This window comes from Hypanus sabinus, chromosome 30 (assembly GCF_030144855.1).
Source record: "Hypanus sabinus isolate sHypSab1 chromosome 30, sHypSab1.hap1, whole genome shotgun sequence".
NCBI classification, from domain to species: Eukaryota; Metazoa; Chordata; class Chondrichthyes; order Myliobatiformes; family Dasyatidae; genus Hypanus; species Hypanus sabinus.
Genome location: NC_082735.1, coordinates 27,040,713 through 27,057,574, shown reverse-complemented (window position 1 = coordinate 27,057,574; position 16,862 = coordinate 27,040,713). Strand labels below are relative to the sequence as shown.

Here is a 16,862-nt window from a genome sequence, read left to right as displayed (position 1 = left end):
ACACTGTTTGAAAACAGTACCAACTTCTTTCTCTGCTGGTTAGACACCCAGTTACGGGGTACGTAACACCTGTAATACCATGGGCTCTTACCTTGCTAAGCAGTCTCGTGTGGCACCTTGTCAAAAGCCTTCTGAAAATCCAAATGCACAACATCCACCAATTCTCCTTTGTCTAGCCCGCTTGTTATTTCCACACAGAATTTGAACAGATTTCAGGCAAGATTTTTCCTTAAGAAAGCCAGGATAACTTTGGCTGATTTTACCATGTGCCTCCAAGTACCATGGAACCACATCCTTAATAATCGACTCCAACATCTTCCCAACTACTGAGTTCAAACTATCTGGCCTATAGTTTCCTTGCTTCTTCCTCTCTCCCTTTTTGAAGAGTGGAGTGACATTTGCAATTTTCCAATCCTCAAGTTTAAAGACAGCAAAATAGGAGATCACCACAACAAAAGTGATAATGTGTGAGCTGGACAGTATTTCCATCATTAGAAGTACTGTGGCTAGATGGGAAAATCCTGATTAAGTGTATCATTACTTTCATGTTTTCTGAGCTATTGTTACAGCACTTTTGGTTTGTAAAGTATCTGCTTTAACAGTCCACATCCTCTGGACTAAGTTTTCTCTAAATTAATTCCTCTGTGAATTCAAATCTAATATGCATGCATGAAGAAATGTAACCCTTTTCAAACTCATACAATGATAGAACATGATAACTGAAAAGCTTTCTCCTTTGGAAGCCACATGATTCTTTATACAAAAGAATCCTTGTAGATTAATGAGCAGTTTTCTAATCTGTTTCTGAGAAGTGTGGTTAAGTTCCACAATACCTATACAGTTCTCCATTTTGTAACATAATATTTGATTATCCTTTATTTTATAGCATGTCGACTTGTGCATTAATAACTTGCGATGCTGCTCTCTCCTTGGCTAGCTCTCATATGTCTTTGCTTCTTTGTAGTGTCTTCTCCTTTTGTTGAAGCATTTGATGAGATTCTCGCTGGGCCAGCGGCTACATATTATAAATTAAGCAAAGAACTTGGAGGAGATGTTGAGAAACATGTGAGTGTTTGTGATGTAGTTTCCTAGAACTCAATCATTCTTTGAAATATATTGATCGTGTACTTTGCCATATAAAAGAAAATAGGCCAGACTTTGATAGAATGCTCATGGCTACTTTATGAAAAATCAATTTTAAATGTTTGCTTTAACTCTTACTATAAACAAGCCAATTCATTAAAAATCTGCAGTTTAATCCTTAAATCAATTGCACTCTAACTGAATAGTATCTAGCTGCTTGATATTGGGGAAGTGAAAAGCCAGTGCCACTTGCTAACAATCAAAAAATCTAGCTAGTACTTTGCTTGATAAACATGATATGGGGAAGAAAAGTTTGCTTGTGGTAAGATGCATGCAGTGTTACTGTAGTTTACCATTTTGTTGACAGTATTTAAACTTGCATATATTAATTTGATTTTATACCTATTGGAGCCTTTGGCCTTGAATTTGGTACCTCTGCAAAAAAAAAGTTAAAGAAAATCCTTATCACGGTTTTTTCTTTTCCTCCTCGTCAGCAAAAATAATTTTACCATTGTATCCGTCAGTGATATGTTCAGGAAGGCAAACTGATGCTAATCGGGAAGTTAGTCCTAATCAATTATGGTACAGTACACTCCGTCCTAATTATTGACTGATTTTCTATCCATAGATCCACATACTCGTAACAACGGCCCAAGGCCCCATTTTGAATTATTTCAAACAAATATACATGCACATAGCAACAAACACAAAATGCCGGAGGAACTCAGCAGGTCAAGCATCATCTATGGAAATGAAGGGGGGAAACGCCAGAATAAAAAGGTGGGGGGAGAGGAAGGAGGGCAGCTAGAAGGTGATAGATGAAGCCATGTGGGTAGGAAAGATAAATGTGCACATTGAGCAGCCAGTCATTGTTTACATAAATACCATGATAATTTGCCAGGCCATTTGTGTCAAATGGCTGGCTGTATTATGTAGACTAGAGAGTGATCTTTGTTTAAGCAGCTGCTCTTTCTGATTTATACTTCCCCCATCACTGCTTGTAAATATCAGTGCATTCAATGAAAATAGCTTGCTAGCTAATACCATTTCCTTTTGGATATTTTCATTTTTACTTTTGCTTACAATGCTTATAGAGCATGCAAGTCCCACAGAGACAGCAGTGGACGTCAGGAAGAAACCAGAGGGAAAAAAATTCAGCTTCACTCCTAACTTCCAGTGCTAATTCTGTGGGGTTTGTAAAAGTTTCCTCTAGGTGTTTTGTTTTCCTGCCACATTCCAGACGCTTGCACGTTGGTTAGTTACTTGGCTCCTGTGCATAGGAGTAGCATCAGGGGAATTAAATCATAAGCACCAAGTCTGCAGATGTTGGAAATCCAAAACAATCCATACAAAATGCTGGAGGAGCTCAGCAGGTTAGGCAGCATCTGTGGGAAGCAATAAACAGTCAACGGTTTGGGCCAAGACCCTTCTTCGGGACTGAGAAGGAAGGGGAAAGTTGCTAGAATAAAAAGCTGGAGGGGGTAGGGGAAAGAGGCTGGTTCCTGGAAGGTGATAGATGACAAGGGCCGGAGAAGGAGGAAGGAGGAATCTGATAGGAGAGGAGAGTGGACTGTAGGAGAAAGGGACAGAAGAGGGGACCCAGAGGGAAATATTAGGCAGGTGAGAAAAGGCAAAAGTGGGGAACGGGAAGAGGAGGGGGGGGAGATTTTTTACTCAGAAGGAGAAAGCTATATTCATGCGATCAGGTTGAAGGCCACGCAGATGGAATACAAGATGTTACTCCTCTACTCTGAGGAAGGCCTCATCTTTGCACATGAGGCTATGGATCAACATGTCAGAATGGGAACCAGAATTAAAATACTTGGCCACTGGGAATTTCCACTTGTGGCGGATGAGGCAGAGGTGCTCAACAAAGTGGTTCCCTAATTTACGATGGTTCTCACCATTGTAGCTGAGGCTAGCTAAGAATAGAGAGGGGGTGAAACTACAGGAAATATTGGTGAGGGTGTTGGAATAGGAGCTGGAATTGATTTGATGGGACATTTGTCAAACCTTTGATGTATGGAAAATAATGTTAAGATTGAAATTTTCCTGAGTCCCTAAGGCTACATTGACTTCAGCGCTGACTGGCAATTGCTGCAGTGCATCTGGTACCAAACTGTATCAGTGTCTGCAGTTCCTTCGGTTTCATCAGCTGTGTGGAGAGGGGGAGCCTGCTTCAGGGGCAACAGTTTGCTCCATATCATGCTTCCCTGGCTTGCGTATCACGTAGGCGGTTGGGATGCATGGTCACCCAGACCAACGGAGAGCCTGAAGAATGTTTCCAAAATAGGTTTTAGTAGTTGGAGTACTGAATAGCAAAATTGGGACGTTGAGCAAAACTTGATGGCAATAAATTAACATAATGAATCAAAAGCTACTTCAGTATATTTGGACGTTATCTCAGCCTTGTACAAATAATGAAATGTTGCTATGTACGTATTTTTCTATCTGTTTAGGCTGATATGGTGAATGAAGCTCTAAAGTTCCAGAGAGGATTCCTGGTAACGGCTTCCCAATGTCAGCAGCCTCCACAGGTAGGCAGATAGCTTTCCATAGCAATTGTCCAGATAAAATTGTGTCACCTTTTTGTTTTGCTTCTTGTTCTGCCTAGAAGAACGTAACCACTTCACATTTCTCAGCATTATACTGTCGTCTGTTACTAGTCAGTCTGTTTTGTTGTGCTGTTTTTATCATCTTTGCAGTTTGTTGTGCCACCATTTTGTGTCATTTGTAATTTGGAAATGCTGCCTCCTCAATCAAGAATAAAATCTTAAAAAGTAAATGGAGACTGCATTGACTGCTACTGTTGAACTCATGTTATTGTCTCAATTATTTAAGCAGAAGTACGCCGGGTACTTAGCCACTGATACTTGGGCGTTTTGTATTTCTTTTTCTCAAGCCCTTGGCTCCCATTGGAGTATAGGCCGTTGATAGTCTCCTGTCTCCATCGTCCAGTTAATGGGTATGGTTGGAGTTCATCATTGTCTCTGTAATCCATTGCATCCACTGTGCAGGGGATTGGCCCGTACAGCTTCACCAGAGCCCTCTTTCCACTTCTCACAAGAGGGACAGAGGGTTGGACTTGGTGTGGCAGACATTTTGTAAATTTTGCATTCTTGCACGATGGAACAGATCCCAGTGCGCTCTTCGGGGCAGCTCAGTGGTTGTGTCTTCACAGCTCCAGCACCATGTCCCATTTTCCCTTGACATCACCTGACATCAGATTCCAACAGATAGCACAGACTTGAACCAAAACCTGAACTTTGGCCATATAGCAGTTGGAATCCCATAAAATGCCTGCAGCCATGCTTCTCTTCAGAAAAGTGATTTTCAAATGCATTGCACTGATTAGGATTACACAACTAAATTCCTATTTTACCACATCTGATCCCCTCAGGTCATTCAGCATGCAGTCAGTTGCTTAGAGCTGGATAGATTAATTTGATACTCGTGCAGTGTTGAATTAACGAATCACGCCCAGACTACAATGTTTATTTCTTTACTGAGCGTTACAACGCGGTGTAGGCCTTTTTGAGGCACGTAGCTCCAGGAACCCCACAACACTGATTTAGCCCCAACCTAATCACGGGACAATGTGCAATGACCAATTAACCTACCCAGTACGTCTGAACTGTGGGAGGAAATTGGAGCACCCAAGCATAAATCCGAGCATTCCATGGGGAGGACATACGGAGACACTTTACAGGGCGACCCCAGGCTGCAATACTGTCACGCTAACTGCTACACCACCATGGTATGTTGGTACCATGTAGACTGACCTTTGGTGGCACGATGACGCAGCTGTGACCACTGCAATCTCTCAGGTCAAGGGATCCACATGGAGTTTGCATTTTCTTCCAGTTACTATTTGCTTCAAATCTTCCAACTTCCCAGAGATGTACTGGTAGGTTAATTGGTGTGAGCAATCAGATTAAATATGTTGATTGATACTTTACAGCGGAGCCTGTAATTGGGAATATTTTGAGGTAGTGTTTTTGTTGTGTTGATCTTAATAAGTTAAGTAATCCTGAAATGTTTGGTTGTTTGTCCCCACTAAGGTTTCCACCAGAGACTAATTAAGGTGCCATACAAAATTAAAAATAGCTGCTAATTATGTGCCTCAGTCATAATTGTGTATAAATTGCTTACTGATGCAGTTAATTTCAAGTCTCTGTCAACAACGTTCATGTCCTATTCATTAAGTTTTTAAGTAGCATTGTAAAGTATCAGTTTTCTTCAAAATGGTTCTTAATGAGCACTTTAAGGTTTTAGCTGGTTTGACAGTAAATTAGCAAACTCTAAAATGTGGTATGTGACCCTGATGTTGATCAATGAATGATAATGGCAAAATGTGTCAACAACATAAACACATAAGATTCTGCAGGTGCAGAAAATCCAGAGTAACACACACAAAATGTTGGAGGAACTCAGTAGGTCAAGCACCATCTATGGAAAGGAATGGAGTCAGCATTTCAGGCTGAGAACCTTCATCAGGACTCCAATCGCGATGCATCAACTATCAGTGTTATGGTTTGACTTTAGTATTTGTTCACACCAGTATACAGGATGTTGGTGACCACCTTGACCAGGTGTGTTTGTAATCTCCTTCAAGTGTCTGTTCAGGAAAGATTTGCTGGTTTGATTACCAAATGAAGGTATCAATTTTAAGGAAAGGTTGAGCAGATAAAGTTTGTACTTTTGGAATTTAGAAGAACGAGGTCAAGAGGATTCCCCCCCCCCCCCACCCCAGAATCTACAATAGGAGTCAGTTTTAGAAAAAGAGATCACCCAGTTAAGACAGGAATTTATTTTTTTATATAGAATAGAAACATAGAAAACCTACAGCACAATACAGGTCCTTTGGCCCACAAAGTTGTGCGGAGCATGTCCCTATCTTAGAAATTACTAGACTTACCCATAGCCCTCTATTTTTCTAAGCTCCATGTACCTATCCAAAAGTATCTTAAAAGACGCTATCATATCCACCTCCACCGCCATTGCCGGCAGCCCATTCCACACATTCATCAATCTCTGCGTTTTTAAAAAAAAAACTTACCCCTGATGTCTCCTCTGTACCAACTCCCCAGCACCTGAAACCTGTGTCTTCTTGTGCCAACCATTTCAGCCCTGGGAAAAAGCCTCTGACTATCCACATGATCAATGCCTCTCATCATCTTATACATCTCTATCAGGTCACCTCTCATCGTCCGTCGCTCCAAGGAGAAAAGACCAAGTTCACTCAACCTATTCTCATAAGGCATGCTCCCCAATCCAGGCAACATCCTTGTCAATCTCCTTTGCACCCTTTCTATGGCTTCCACATCCTTCCTGTAGTGAGGTGACCAGAACTGAGCACAGTACTCCAAGTGGGGTCTTACCAGGGTCCTATATAGCTGCAACATTAACTCTCGGCTTCTAAATTCAATTTCACGATTAACGAAGGCCAGTACACCACATGCCTTCTTAACCACAGAAGTCAGCTGCTTTGAGCGTCCTGTGGACTCGGACCTCAAGATATCTCTGATACTCCACACTGCCAAGAGTCTTGCCATTAATACTATATTCTGCCATCGTATATCTGAACTACTTCACACTTAATGTGGGTTGAACTCCATCTGCCACTTCTCAGCCCAATTTTTGCATCTATCAATGTCCGGCTGTAACCTCTGACTGCCCTCCACACTATCCACAATACCTCCAACCTTTGTTTCAATAAATAAATAATTTATTCTTTATTTTGAATCTTTATACAAAAAAAAATTTCCTGTGGTAGAATTGTGGAATTTTTAAGCTAAGATATATAAAGTCCTGGTCTGTTGGTGAGCTAAGGGAAGTAGATGGAGTGGAGGACAAGATCATATTTATTTTATTGAATGTCAGGGGGTTGTTGCTAATTAACTGCTCTTGCAGCTTTATTTTTAATTTAAATTTCAAAGTAAATTTATTATCCATTTGTCACCATAAATGACCCAGAGATTCATTTATTTGTGGTTTTCCCTGTCCAAGTGTCTCAGAGCTGAGAGGAGAGCCAGTGAAATAGCGTCTGATGTTGACCTGTTGTGATGGAGCAAATTGGAGCAATCCAAGATGCTCTTCAGGTGGCAATTGACTTGCTTCATTACCAATCTCTCAAAACACTTCATCACAGTGGATGTAAGTGCTACTGTTATTATGGAAGAAACATGGCAGCTAATATCTGCATAGCAAGTCCTTTCAAACAGTAATGATTTATTTCAGTGAAGTTGAGTGTAACTAGGCCAACATAGTCACTCTGCATCATCTGCTTATAATTGCACCATAGGATCTTCTATGCCCCTTTGGGAGGACAAACAAGGCTTAACCATTAACATCTTGCTCTGAAAAATATAGTTTTCCCCTTTCAGTATGGCATTGGAATTTTGTTTAGGTTCCTGCGATGGAACCTGAGATATCAACCTTGTAATCTAGTTTGTGTGCTACCTTAAAAGCCACACTTATTCCTTGTAACAATAGTGGGTTAATATTATAAATTCTAGTTATATTAAGTGGACAGTACAATATATTCCTGTAACTCCATTGCAAATTTTGCATATATAGGAAGGAATATATCAGGTAAGGCAGATGAGCTAGATTTGTACATTCAACTACAATATCATAGCGTTTGCTGAAACTCGTTTACCAGAAGGACAGAGCTAACATCTCAATATTCTAGGACATAAATGTTTTGAATGCGACAGATAGGGATATTAAAAAAAGGTAGTGAAATTACATTTATTGTTAGAATGCGTAGGCTGCATGGAGGGAACATCTTGGAGGTTTCATCCAATGGGGCAATGGGTTTTTGGGGGTGCTGAAGGGTGACCTGATGGAAGCATTATAAGAAGCATAGTTGGGATTGATAATCAGGGCTTTACTCCCAGGGCGGAAAGGTCAAATTCTAGATGTAGTTCAAAGATAAGAGGGGGATAATTTAAAGGAGATTTGCTTTGCAATTTTTATTTTGCAGTGGCAGTGCCTGTTGTCAGGTGAGGCATAAAAGTAGTTACAATAATGATGTTTAAGTGGCATCGTAACACGCATGATCAGGCAGGAAATAGAGAGGATCACATGTAGACAGTTGGGATTAGTTTTGATTAAAGTGGGTGGGGCTAAGGGGTCTGTTTCTGTGCTACACAAATTTCTTTGGAACCACGGAATAAATTATCTATAAAATTCAAAACTGAATTATGACCAAAAAATAAAAGCAGATCTTCAAAGGTTAAAACTTGATTGGAGATGTATGCCCCAAAGTTTTTTTTAATGTGCTTTTGTTTTGTTTACCAATCTTGGATACCTTTAACCCACCAAAATTTTTCAAAATAAATTCTTGTATCCAAATTTTCATTGTAATCTACCTTGATAAACTTGTAGTTTTAATTCCTCTCTTTCCAGAGGACATTATAGGAGCATTAATTTAAAGAAAAGGTTTAGTGACAGGACAATTGTTTTATGAATGGGTTTTTTTTGCAGAAAAGTATTTTAACTTTTTTATTAATGCCCTTCACATCTTTTGGAACCTCATTGCCCAATCTGACAGAATAAGAATTTTGTATCATTCTAATATTTTGGGACGAGTGACTTGTGAAAGACCAATTGGATAATTGCTGACTAAAGTAAGGTTTCAGTTGGGGAGTGAGACAGCATTTTCCCACCTCAAGATTTGTCCAACTTTGCAGCTGAAAGTTGAACACTTTCCTCCTTCCGTCCCTGCATCCACTCTTTCAAGTGTTGAAGTGTTGACATTGCGTTCATTGTGGGGAAGGTAGAAAGCTGAAATCTTAGCTTGTATATTTTTGCACAGCTGTGCTTTGTATGAGCGCAGTGGCTTCAATTATGTATTTGTGTTTTAATGCACTATTTATTATGCTACCTGCTGCATTGTTTACTGCAATTATACAAGTGCTCATTTGCTTTGTATCTACAGGCTGAATTGACCCAACTGCTTCAGCCACTGTCCAGCAAAATTCTGCAAATCCAAGAATTCAGAGAAAAAAACCGTGGAAGCAAGCAATTTAATCATCTATCAGCAATTAGCGAGAGCATTCCTGGTCTTGGATGGTTGGCAATAGTAAGTATTTTGTTCTCTTGCCCAGAAGAGTACGTTTCTTTGATACAGAGTATGCTTATGATTTGCGTTGTGTTTTTGAACTTTTGTACGTGACGTTGATGGCTTTAGGTTTCCCTTTGCATCTTACTATACTGTGTTGCAGCTGCAAATTGGCACTGGGATAAAGTTGACATTTATGGAATCACATTTATGGTAAAACAAGAGAAAGGAGAAAACGCAAAAAAAGAAGAAAGCATATTGCAGTAGTTAGCATTGCACCTGCATGGATCGTAATTTCTATGTTGTGCTGTTGGATAAAGATAGATGATAGAATATTAGCTTTATGTGTCAAATGTAAATTGAAACATAAAGTGCAATGTGTCGTTTGCTTCAGTGGCCAACACAGTCCGAGGATGTGCTGGGGCAGCCTACGTGTGTCACCATACTTCCGGTGCCAGCATAGCATGCCCACAGCTTACTAACGCTAACCTGTATGCCATTTTGAAATGTTGGAACAGCGGAAATTGAATCCTGAACAGTGATGGTGGTACTGTAAAAGCATTACGTTAACCGCGGCGCCACCTGATACCCATTCTGTTAACTTCAGGATGGATTGAATTGTTATTAAATCAGTGTAATTATTGATATGGAACAGCACAAACAACTTAAAAGATTTCCTATTTATATGGGACAGGAGCAGGTTTCCCAGCATTTCCTTTTAGAATCTGCTTCTTAATGTTTGCAATTATATCCAGTTTGTAGAATTTCCCATCACCAAGGTGTGTATGAAGTAATAACACTTACAATCAGATACTTGCACTATCTGGCTTTACCAGAAATTGGACCTTTTAACATGATTAAACATTGGATTAATGTAAATAACTTTGAACTGTCTAAAGTGATCAGCAAACTGAATGTAACTGACCCCCAGTGAAAATGACAATGTTAATCATGATTGCCTGATGGTGGTGAAGGGAGGTGTTTGAGAAATGTGTATTTGAATGCTTTTTGAAATCTAGATGGCATAAGCTGTTTGAGTGTATAAATGATAAAATTTGAGGCATGGGAATTAATGAAATGACTTTTCTTTATAGGCTCCAAAACCTGCTCCTTTTGTTAAAGAGATGATGGATGCTGCTATGTTTTACACCAATAGGATTCTGAAGGAGTTCAAAGACAAGTATGAGTACCATTTACATTGTTTTGTGTTTAATGGATTACTTGGTCTCATTCCCCAGATATCCCAATCTGATAAATTAGATGATTTAAGTGGTTTCTAACCTGTAAATACATTGATACTCTGTGACTTTACATTAGAAAACTGTCTGGGGGAGAAACAGAAGTTGGGATTACTCCAATTATAAAATGATTGGAAGAGCAGGAAATGGTCAGAATATCCAGCAGGTTAGATAGCATCATTATTCTCCACAAATGCTGCCTGACCTGAATAAAACCAGTGTATTGACAGATTTCCAAAATCTGTAGTATTTCTCTCTTTATTTGAAATTCCCAGATGGAAGTATCTTTCCATCTGTATCCAACAGTCTTGTTGCTGACAGGCTTACTCCCAGAGCAGCTCTGCACAACACCTAGTGAATTGTAATGAATTGTGTGTTTTGTTCTCTTTGGGATTGTACAAATTAGTATTGGTAGTCATAAGACTATCAAAGTATTAGGAGGGGAATAAGCACCTACAGTAGCTAGAAAAAAGTTTGTGAACCCTTTGCAATTAACTGGTTTTCTGTATAAATTGCTCATAAAATGTGGTCTGATCCATAATAGAGGAACACAATCTGCCTAAATTAATAACACACAAATAATTGTACTACTTCTCATCAATATTGAGTACACCATTTAAACTATCACAGTCTAAGTTCAAAAAAGTATGTGAACCTCTAGGGGAATGCCTTCTGCCACAGCTATTTGGAGTCAGGTCTTCCAATCAAAGAGATGAGATTGGAGTTGTGGGTTGCAGAGGTGCTTTTCCCTCTATTTATAAAAAAAAAACACAACACACAAAGTCAGGTTACTGACAGTCTCCTCTTCTCAAGAAAGATCTATTTGTGTGTATCTGTTTAGGTGTATAAGGCATCTGTTTAGGCATTGATCATGTGGTTAGTCAGAGGCTTCTTCCCAGGACTGAAATGACTGCCACAAGAGGGCACAGGTTTAAGGTGTTGTGGACTAGGTACAGAGGAGATGTCAGGGGGAAGTTTTTTTTTATGCAGAGAGTGGTGAGTGCGTGGAATGGGCTGCCGGCAGCGGTGGTGAAGGTGGAAACGATAGGGTCTTTTAAGAGATTTTTGGATAGGTACATGGAGCTTAGTACAATAGAGGGCTATGGGTAACTCTAATAATTTCTAAGGTAGGGACATGTTTGGCACAACTTTGTGGGCTGAAGAGCCTGTATTGTGCTGTAGGTTTTCTATGTTCCTATGTGTACCATGCCTCAATCAAAATAACTTTCAGAGGACCTTAGAAAAAGAATCGTAGAGATGCATGAAGCTGGAAAAGGCTACAAAAGCATTTCTAAAGGCCCGAGTGTTCATCCGTCCACAGAAAGAGAAATTGTCTACAAATGGAGGAAATTCAGTACTGTTGCTACTATCCTGAAAAGATCACACCAAGAGCACAACATGCAATGCTGGAGGAGGTGAAAGAGAACCCAAGGGTGACAGCAAAAGATCTGCAGAAATCTCTAGAACTTGCCAAAATTTATGTTCATGTGTCCACTACAGGTGGCCCCCGTGTTTTGAACGTTTGCTTTATGACAGCTCGCTAATACGAAAGACCTACATTAGTACCTGTTTACGCTAACCAGAGGATTTTCGCTTTTACAAAAAAAAAGACACCTGCTTTATATGTGTGTTACCTCTAGAAAAACTACCCTGACCGTGAAGCCTTGCACGGGCAGTTGTGTGAGCATGCGTGTACGTGCCAATTTTTTTTTCCCTCCACATCAATTTTGGCTCGCTGTCTTCCCAATTTTTGATAAGTAAAACTACACCGTACATACAATATTTCTATTTTATATAGGCTGCATATTTATCATATCAGTTCAGTTCAGTTTCAGTTTATTGTCATTTAGAAACCACAAATGCAATGCAATTTTTAAAAAATGAGACAACGTTCTCCAGAATGATATCACAAAAGCTCACAACAAAACAGACTACACCAGAAAATCCACATAACATTTGGTAATCCTCAAATCCAGAGTCAGGAGAGGCTGCTGCGTATTAATATCGCGCTACCATCTTAGTGTGTTCCCCGGAAAGGAGCTCCAAACCCACCAGACAAAACAAAACTGCCCAGACACACCAAGTCAAGAGACCAACTCTACCACCCAACAAACCAAAAACTAAAGCTACAAGATCTACACAAAACCACATAGTTACATATAGTTATAGTTAACATAAAGTTACAACAGTGCAGACAATACCATAATTGATGATGGAAACAGACCATGGGTACAGTAAAAATAGTCCAAAGAAATAGTTAAAAGTCTAAGTTCGAAAGAAACCAGTACACAGTTTCCACAAGTCCTCTGGGTCCCGATAGATTTGTCATCCCACGCAGGCGGCAGAAGGGAATACCCCTGCTATGGACTTCCACAGCACAAGACTCAGCCTCATTCCTGCTTTTACTATATGCTCGTGTTATTTTAGGTTTTATCTGTTATTTGGTTTGATTTGGTAGGTTATTTTTTGGGTCTGGGAACGCTCAAAAAATTTTCCCATATAAATTAATGGTAATTGCTTCTTCACTTTACGACATTTCGGCTTACAAACAGTTTCATAGGAGCGCTCTACCTTTGGATAGTTGGGGGAAACCTGTATAAGAAAAACAGAACAAGAAGGACACTACAGAGGAAATCATTATAAAAAGCATTGCTGCACATCCTAAGTTGGCAACAGGCCACTTGAATGTTCCACAACACTTCTGGGACAATGTTCTCAGGACAGATGAGACAAAAGTTGAACTTTTTGGCAGGACTGCACGCCATTATGTTTGAAAGGAAAAGGACACAGTACTCCAACACCAAAACCTCATCCCTACTTTGAACCATGGTGGAAGGAGCATCATGGTTTCGGGCTGCTTTGCTGCCTCAGGGCCTGGACAGCTTGCAATTGTTGAGGGAACAATAAATTCAAAATTATATCAAGACATTTTGCAGCAGAGTGTCAGGATAGCAGGCCATCACTTGAAGCTTAATAGAAGTTGGATGATGCAACAAGACAATGAAAAAAAAACACAAGAGAATAGTTTAAAAAGAAGAAAATACGTGTTTTGGTATGGCCACGCCAGAACCCAGACCTTAATCCGATTGAGATACTGTGGTGTGACCTGAAGAAGGCTGTTCATGCAAGGTATCTCGAAAATATTGATGCACTGAAATAGTTTTGTATGGAGGAGTGATCTTAAATTCCTCCTCACCATTGTGCAAGTCTGATCAACAGCTACAGGAAACATTTGGTGGAGGTTATTGCTGCTAAAGGAGATTCCACCAGTTATTAAATACAAGGGTTCACATACTTTTTCCAGTCCAGACTGTGAATGATTAAACAATGTGTTCAATAAAGACATGTAAAGGACAATTGTTCGTATGTTATTAGTTTAGGCAAATCGGGACTTGGATGAAGGTCAGACCACATTTTATGAGTAATTAGAGCAGAAAATCTGTTAAGTGTAAAGAGTTCACAAACTTTTTCTTGCAACTGTATTTCACAAACTTTTTAATCATGGAAATAAATGTACTGCTTTTGCTTGGCCTATGTATGACTTGGTTTTGTAAGCCCAGTAGTTCAGACGTAAGCATTAACTGGTGACTTTACTTGTAATATCCCCATCCTTTAAATAAATACAATTAAAAGGTTTAAAAAAAAATTTTTTAAACTTTATTAATGACCTTGAAGTCAAAATGGCAGCAAATTTTTAATCTGGCCTTACAGGAAATTTTGTTTGATTCCTTTCTTGATTGTAAAAAAAACTATATTCGTTCAGTCAATTCCACTTCCGTTGCATTTCTTTTTGAACTATTTAATCTCTCAAGCACATTCCTTCATTTAATAAGGTCATGGATTGTAGTATGTTTACACGCTGCTTGTACTGGATTTATGTATACAAACCATATTAAATTTTCTCACAACTAACCATTCACCTTCCCGTGCTTTCAGCCTGTTGGGCAGACAGACCTTATTTCTGAAAATTACATCTCTGATCTCAGTGAAAGTCAATCAACACTAACGAGGGGAAAGGGAATTTGAGTGAGTTGCCCTGATGAATGACACCAAGTCACAAATCTTGTACTAAATTACATAGAGAAGGTAGGGTGCATCAGTAGCAAAAGTAGATGTTCTCCAATTCATGATGTTGGTATTTTTCCCTTTTGAGAACTGTAATTTGTGGGTTTTGGTTTATTTCCCACGACCATAAGAAACAGACTTAGATTTAGTAATAGATGCAGCATGACAATGTTGGGGAGATTTGGTGGCTTCCATTTCAGGTGTTGGTACCTTTCATCTCTCTTGTAAATCTCTTCTCACTCAAACTTTCTGTTTCTTATCTTCCTGACATAGTTTGTATGGAATATACAGAATCTCGTATTGAATTACACACAGAACGAGATATGCACAGGAAGTAGTAATAAGGTTATATTTTGACTAATTGCATATTTCTTAATGTTTCAGGGATAAAAAGCATGTAGAATGGGTCAAGGCTTATATAAGCTTCTGGACTGACCTTCAGGCTTATATCAAAGCAAACCACACCACAGGGCTTTCATGGAACAAAAATGTAAGTGCTCCTGTTTTTTTTTTGGTACAGTAAAAAGTTTTTTGTATTATTTTGATCTCTGTATTATGTATTTACTGTGCGAAGTTGCACAGTCAAAGGTTGATACAGTTTGCTGATGTCAACTCCTGATGTTAGTGACTGCAATCGTCAAATAATTGCTAACTAATGAGTTATAATATGACATGCCCCACTGACATGGGATAAATGTCTTTGTTTGCTTTTTCTGTGCATTGGAGGCTCCATACCAGGCTGTGGTGACATATTCACTGTATAGCTGCTACTACTCTGAATATATTTATTCCAAGAATGATTTGAGGGGAAAAGGGAATGTGGGTGAAATGGAACTGCTCATTCTTCAAGGACATAATTTCAAGCAGCAGAAACAGCAACAAAATGTACATTGAACGGAATAAATATTCCTCAGTATTCAATGGAGCGTCTGTAATACTTCATATAAAGCTGAATAATTCATTTAATATTTTATCAGCAAAGGCTGTTTCATTTCGAACTTACCAATGTAAAATATGCATAAATTGCCTCAAGCAATATGGAAAATACATGAAGTAAACCACTTGAGGATGATATTGGTTGAAATTTAAAGTTGCATTAGTTCCAGGAATAAGTTCTTTATGGTTCCATGAACAACAAAATTAGTTTAAATATTTAAAGAGTAAACAGTGAGAAAGGAATAGATGGGCGAGGTACTATTTGATTTGTATTCTTCCAAAAAGGTCTAATGGCCTCAGTTGTCTTATTCTACAGTATGCACTTGTATAGAGTAGATTACTATTCAGCGTCTAAGGCAGTTTCAGTTATGTTCATTGTGTGCTAGGGTCACTATGGAAGTGCCACTTAATTAGCAATGTTTTCATTGCTCATCACAGTATATAATGTAAAATTTACTATTCACAACAATCATACAACAGGAATATTCTTAAAGCTAATCACATCCTTTATACAATGGGTTCCGGTTAATCAAGACCAGTACATTTTGGCCCAATTAAGCTGCTGTCCCAATTCGCTCAAGTTTCATGGAAATAGTTAAAAAGATATAAAATGACAAACTATCGTTTAACTGAATAAAAAATTGTGTACTTAAATGAAATGTAGAACAATTTAGAACACTACCGATACTACTTCAGTACTATAAAACAGTGTATTAATTCCTAATAGTTATCATCAGAAGAGTTCATCCAGTGTACAATGCCTTGTTCTTTTGATTCACTGTAAATGAACAAAGTCAGCACAGGCACCTAATGGAGATAATAGACTACGTTCATGCATTGCTTTCAACAATTGCATCCTCCAAATCTTTATTTTTAAAATTCAAGTTATTGTTGATACAGGTTTCCCCCACTGTCCAAAGGTAGAGCATTCCTATGAAACTGTTTGTAAGCCAAAGTGTCATGAAGCAAAGAAGCAATTACCGTTAATTTATATGGAAAAATTTTTGTGTTCCCAGACCCAAAAAATAACCTACCAAATCATGCCAAATAGCACATTAAACCTAAAATAACACAAACATATAATAAAAGCAGGAATGATATGATAAAACACAGCTATATAAAGTAGCAATATTGTATGTATGGTGTAGTTTCACTTATCAAAATCGGGAAGACAGCGAGCCAAAATCAATTTGGAGAAAAAAAATCAGCACGTACATGCATGCGCACACAACTGCCTGCACAAGGCTTCACAGTCATGGTAGGCTTTCTCGGCGTAAACACATGTATAAAGCAAGCGTCTTTCTTTCGTAAAAGCAAAAATCCTCTTTGGTTAGCGAAAACATACTAATGTAGGTTTTTCATAACAGCGAGCTGTCGTAAAGTGAACGTTCAAAAAACAGGGGCCACCTGTACCTTCAAATTGTTCATAGTTCCTAACTTGTTGAAGTAGTGAAATAGTTTCATCTGGCATC

The 16,862-nt window shown here is 38.9% G+C and overlaps 1 protein-coding gene across 4 annotated transcripts in view; it reads left to right on the top strand.

Annotated features, from left to right (window-relative positions):
• cap1 (CAP, adenylate cyclase-associated protein 1 (yeast)) overlaps nucleotides 1-16,862 on the top strand; it is a 42,505-nt gene that overhangs the window by 10,573 nt on the left and 15,070 nt on the right. For all 4 annotated transcript variants that reach the window (XM_059954472.1, XM_059954473.1, XM_059954475.1 and 1 more), the window contains exons 3-7: nucleotides 965-1,065; nucleotides 3,543-3,620; nucleotides 9,029-9,172; nucleotides 10,246-10,331; nucleotides 14,839-14,944. In XM_059954472.1, the coding sequence (XP_059810455.1) occupies nucleotides 965-1,065; nucleotides 3,543-3,620; nucleotides 9,029-9,172; nucleotides 10,246-10,331; nucleotides 14,839-14,944 (515 nt within the window). The remainder of the gene's footprint in view (nucleotides 1-964; nucleotides 1,066-3,542; nucleotides 3,621-9,028; nucleotides 9,173-10,245; nucleotides 10,332-14,838; nucleotides 14,945-16,862) is intronic.